At 47.3% G+C, this 5,548-nt stretch overlaps 1 protein-coding gene across 1 annotated transcript in view; it reads left to right on the plus strand.

Annotated features, from left to right (window-relative positions):
- Positions 1–5,112: 5,112 nt before the first annotated feature.
- The window catches only part of NKPD1 (NTPase KAP family P-loop domain containing 1), a 28,114-nt gene continuing 27,678 nt past the window's right edge, over positions 5,113–5,548 (plus strand). The window contains exon 1 of the mRNA XM_066638115.1: positions 5,113–5,229. Coding sequence (XP_066494212.1) covers positions 5,113–5,229 — 117 coding nt within the window. The remainder of the gene's footprint in view (positions 5,230–5,548) is intronic.

Raw genomic sequence — 5,548 nt, forward strand, 5'->3', positions numbered from 1 at the left:
GGGCCTATGGCCTGATCCAGTGGGGCTGTTCTTATGTTCTTAGATCTCAAATTGCAGGTGTCCATAAATGATTGAAATCCTGGATTCGCACCCAGGGCCGGCCTTAGGAGCTGTGGGGCCCAACTGGGAGCATATTTCGCAGGTCCCCAGCCAAGGTCTGTAGAATCTTAGAGATCCCAATAAAATTTATTATAGACTTTCGGCCTGATCCTATGCCAGAGCAGTGCTGCTGGCTGGCATGCTGCCCTGGTAACCACTGGCATGTGAGTGCTGTAAGGCACATTGCCACCGTCGGTAAGCCCACAGCACTGGCACAGAGGCCAGGACCAATCGGTGCTGGGCCTCAGTGCCAGGAAGACACATTGCAGGAGCTCCGGCCAATAGATGTTCCCAGTGGTGAGGCTAAATAGGGGCGCAGCTCTGAGAAGACCCACTGCCAACCATAGAGCTCAGCATGGGGTACGGGAACATTTGTTCTCCCTTACCGTGAGGAGACTCTGGCAACTGCCCCAATGGATGCAGCGGCGGCAGTTTCTGTGCCATTCTCACGACATGACCGAGCCAACGCAGGCGTCTCTGTTTCAGCAGTGCATACATGCTAGGGATTCCAGCACGTTCCAGGACTGTGTTGTTTGGAACTTTGTCCTGCCAGGTGATGCCAAGGATGTGTCGGAGGCAGCGCATGTGGAAAGCATTCAGTTTCCTCTCCTGTTGTGAGCAAAGAGTCCATGACTCGCTGCAGTACAGAAGTGTACTCAGGACTCAAGCTCTGTAGACCTGGATCTTGGTATGTTCCGTCAGCTTCTTGTTGGACCAGACTCTCTTTGTGAGTCTGGAAAACGTGGTATTACTCTGAGAAGTAAACAGTTACAAAACCACCTGTTTTAGTGACTGTGAAATGATTTCACAAAAATATTGATTTTATTATTTTTACCCTAGTGTGGGGAGCCCTTAGGCGCTGGGCCCAACTGGGAATAATTGGTCCAGTTGGCCTAAAGCCAGCTCTGGCCTCTCCAGTTTCCCCAGAGCTTGCAAGTTCCCAGGACCTCATTGGATACACGGGTCAGTTTCTTTATATGAGGAACAAAACCTGCAGACTTTATGGTGCCTTTTCGAAACAAAAGATTTGTTTGTGATTAAGTAACACAGTCTGGCAGTGCCAATTGCTGGGCAACGTCTAAATCTACAGCACCCTACAGCCTGTTTCTGCCAGCTGGAAACCTCCTGGCCACTGGCTTCAAACTCCTTTTCTTCTCTCTTCCAAATCCAGATTACCAAATCCCTGCCATTCAGCCTGCTTCTCAACAGCGGGGTGTGACATAAATACAGTAAGTTGGGATGAGCCATTCTGTCATCAGAAGGGCATTAATTGGGCATCCTCGTGTTCACCATCAAATTCCAGGATGCACCAGAACCCAGAGGCCAAATTGAACAACAAGGGAACCTGTTTACACCAATGCACTTTGCAAAGAGGTGGGAATGCAAAGTGCTGCTCCTTCTGCAATTTGCAATGTGACACAGACCTCACAATTCTTCCCCCAGTAACACTCACATTGCTCAGGTAGTGTCTCAGGTAGTGTTCAGGAACTTGCAGGTCTCAGTGTGGGCTTCACAAAAACATCTCCATCTAGTCGTCTCAAGTGATTCTTCCATGCTGCAGGTGACCGTCCGTTGACAAGCCTGCATTCCCGACATTCACACATGTTCTGTCCCAATTTCTTTCCAACAACAACAACAGCAGCAGCAGCAGCAGCAGCAGCAGCAACAACAACAACAACAACAACAACAACAACAACAACAACAACAACAACAGTATTTATATAACGCTTTTCAACAAAAAGTTCACAAAGCGGTTTACAGAGAAAATCAAATATCTAATGGCTCCCTGTCCCAAAAGGGCTCACAATCTAAAAGGATGCAACACCAGCAGACAGCCACTAGAAAAGACACTGCTGGGGTGAGGTGGGCCAGTTACTCTCCCCCCGCTAAATAAAAGAGGAGCACCCACTCGAAAAAGTGCCTCTTAACCAGTTAGCAGGGGTTAACCTCCAATAACTGCAAGGGTATATAAAAGCCTTTCCTCCCAACCCCTGCATGGTCACCTAAACACCTTAGCACAGTTATAAGTCCCATTGACATGAAGTATAAACACATTGAACCCGCTGGTCAGAATACCCCCGTGAGTGAGTTTATTTTCTGCTATCGGTCAGACACGAGCAAGGGCTTACGATTGGCACCAGGTGCGTTCACCTGGTAGACAGCCAACGCATCCGCTTCCTACATGCGGACACGTTCCCAGCAAACTGATGAGTCAGACCTGCAGATCTTACCCGGTTCCATTCCTTTGGCAGTTCCTGCCAGCCAGAAAGAGCAGGGAGTTCAGGGAGGAACCTCAGGCAGGAAGTGATACTGTTAGCAAAGGATGGCAAAAGATGGCATTGGTACCAGTGGCACCAAGCAATGATGGCGGGGAGCGGGTGTCCCTTGTGGTCCTGGATGTAGGGTGGGAAAGGCTTAGACTTCCTCTCTTAGAGCTGCCCTAAGCTGGACCAGGGTCTCCCACAGCTGTTTAAAGTGAATCAAAACAGAAAGACAAAGACAGCAATGAGAGGCTTATTCAGCCAGTCTGTCTATCCCAGTGGTGTAGCTAGAGGGGTGCAAAGCACTAAGTTTTGCAAGGAACCTCACCGCAGCATGCAGCCGTCCCCCCTTTTCAAAATGACCCTGTTTTGCTCCCTGTGCCTGAAATTGCTTGAAAGGGGAGGGGGAGAGGTCACTTGCACACCGCGGTGAGACCCCCTGCAAAACTTAGTGCTTTGCACCCCCTCTAGCTATGTCACTTGTCTCTCCAGATTCAAAACTCTTTGTTTTTACTGTGCTCTTTGCTCTCATAAACACAATTTGCTCTGCAACTGTTCTCAGGGCAACAATTTAGCTCTGGGGCTTGAAAAGCTTTGTGCACCTGCAAATTTTCACAGCCCAAATCCTGATAAAGGGACAAGGGGCAGGTTAAGCTGTTCTTTTTCTTTTCCTTTGGCCAGTCCGAAGCTTCACCCCACCCCATTGTCAGCCCTAGAAAAACATCCAAGGCCACTAAGGAATATTCAGATTCCTTTGTTAAATTCCTTCTCTTACCAAGTACAGTAAATCAAGAATACTCAAATGCAAAACATGTTTTTAAAGAGAAATGGTTTTCTCTGGGGAAGGAAATGTGGTAACAAAAAGATATATTTGACAGCTGGCTTGGAGAGGGAGTTTGAAGAGGCAAGGCCAATTCTGTGTTCCTATTCCTTTGCAAGTCCCCAATTTTATTCAGACTCTTCTCCTGTGATGGATGTATGGCATGCAAAAAAGTTGCAGGTGAAGTTTTTTCTAGCACAGAGACAGGCATTCAACTGGAGAAGCTTTCCCCATCTTGGTAAGCTCCACACCAGCAAAATGTTCACTTGTTAGATTTCTGCAGGCCAGGATCTGTTTAAAGGCTAAACAGATGAACTTCCTTTGTACTCAGTTGGACTACAGACGCCACCCTGAGCTCTTCAGAGGAAGGGTGCTATAAAAATACAAAAAATACTTGATTATATACTCGAATAAAGTCCAAAATAATGTTCTTATGTTAACCTGCTGCCATACATTTTATTAAGACCTACTTATTGCAACAAAGATAACTGACTGTAGAACACATTGGAGTAAAGCCTGAAACCATATTGTATATCACTGGTTTGCATTCAAATGGCTTTGTAAACATACCTTTGCCATGCCATGTTTTAAAAAGCACAGGAGGAGCAAGGCTACTAATAAAGTGGGCAACCACACATAGAGCCTCTCTCTTGGCACATTGCAAACTCTTGTTCCTAAGCTCCAGCTCGTTGTTCCTCATTATTTCAGGAGTTTGCCTAGACGAGATGAGAAGAGGCATTTTTTTCACTGAGGTCTGAAACCAAACTGCAAGTCTGAGGCTGTGAAATTGGGACGAACCGAGTGCTCTCACTCAGGTAAGTTTGCACTGAATGGACAAAAGAAGGTTTTTAAAAAATACTTATGGCTCAAGAAACTCCTTAAATGGGAATCAACATTGAGGTCCTCTACCTGCAAAGAGAGGCAAATAATGCCTCTTTTCCTCCCTGTCTAAGGCCCAAATCCGAACCAACTTTCCAGCACTGGCATAGCTGTGCCAATGGGACGTGTGCTGCATCTTGCTGTTGGGTGGCACTCACAGAGGCCTCCTCAAAGTCAGGGAGTGTTTGTTCCCTTATCTCAGAGCTGCATTGCCCTTCTGTCGGTGCTGGAAAGTGGGTTAGGACTGCAGTGCCCTAAGTCAGAGAAGCAGGGACAGGTTCTGCAGAGATTGAGCAAGGATTTGATCCAGCAGAAGCTGCAAGGGAAGCCAAAAGGACGAGCTGGCAACCAGTAGATGTGCTTTAGACATACATGGCTGATGTTGCATGCAGGTGCGCAGGCTGCCTACACCATCCAACGCTCAAACCTGTATTTTTGCCAATCAAGCAAATATCGCAGACTCCATAAACCTCCAGGGCCCTCTCTCCTCCAAAGGGAGCCCAAACCGTCATTGCGCTGGCATGCCCCAAGTTTCTCACTGCTTGGCAAAGTGGTGCACGAGCATGTAAGGATATTATTTGGAGCCTGGCTCGTGAATGGGTGAAATAAATTGCTTCTTGCTGACTCATGTGCTTAGGAAGGGAAAGGTTTTGATCTTTTTTTATTCCTAGGCCTCTAGCTCCATAGCTTGCATAACTCGAATGTCTGCTTCACGCTGAGTAACAATTATTATTATTGTTATTATGCTGCTTGAATCGGTGCCACGTTGAATGCAAGTCAAGCCTCTCGTCATCGCATTCTGCACGCCCCCCTGCAAACTCTCCAATGTCCGGAGGTAAAGACGGAAGGTGGCCAGGGATTAAAAGAAAGCATCTAACGAGCAGTGGCACGTGTGCCTGGGAGGCAGCGGAGGAGAGCGCAAGTAGATCCAGGGAAGAGGAACATCCATGAGTACAGAGTTACAAGTGCACGGCTAGCCAGACAACCCCCTCCCAACAAGGCCCCAAATAAGAACATAAGAACATAAAAATATACCTGGAGGGGCAGAAAAACATGGCAGAGTTTGAGATGGAAGCCAACATGAAGACCAACGTGATGGCCAGCACGAAGACCGACTCAAAGGCCAGCACGAAGACCAACTCAAAGGGCAGCACGAAGACTGACACAAAGGTAAGAATGTACAGAGCTTGTAGCGCAATGTGCTCGGCTTTTTTTTTTCCCCAGTGTGGAGTGTCTCCACTTTAAATCCACAGCATAAAATGCATTTTGAGTAGACAACATTCAGGAAAATGTTGGATTGTTAGAGATTTTGAAAGAAACCAAGTTATAGGGCAGGGGTGGCCGAACTGCGGCTCTTTGAAGCATAATGCGCAGCTCTCCGAAATACATTGACTTGAGCCCCGTTTTGCATCACAGTTCAGAGGAAAGGCAAATGAGAAATGCTCAATCTTTGTAGCTATTTCCCGGGTATAAAGTGAGAGTGCACTGG

The sequence above is a fragment of the Tiliqua scincoides genome, chromosome 10, assembly GCF_035046505.1.
Source record: "Tiliqua scincoides isolate rTilSci1 chromosome 10, rTilSci1.hap2, whole genome shotgun sequence".
In the NCBI taxonomy this organism is placed as follows: Eukaryota; Metazoa; Chordata; class Lepidosauria; order Squamata; family Scincidae; genus Tiliqua; species Tiliqua scincoides.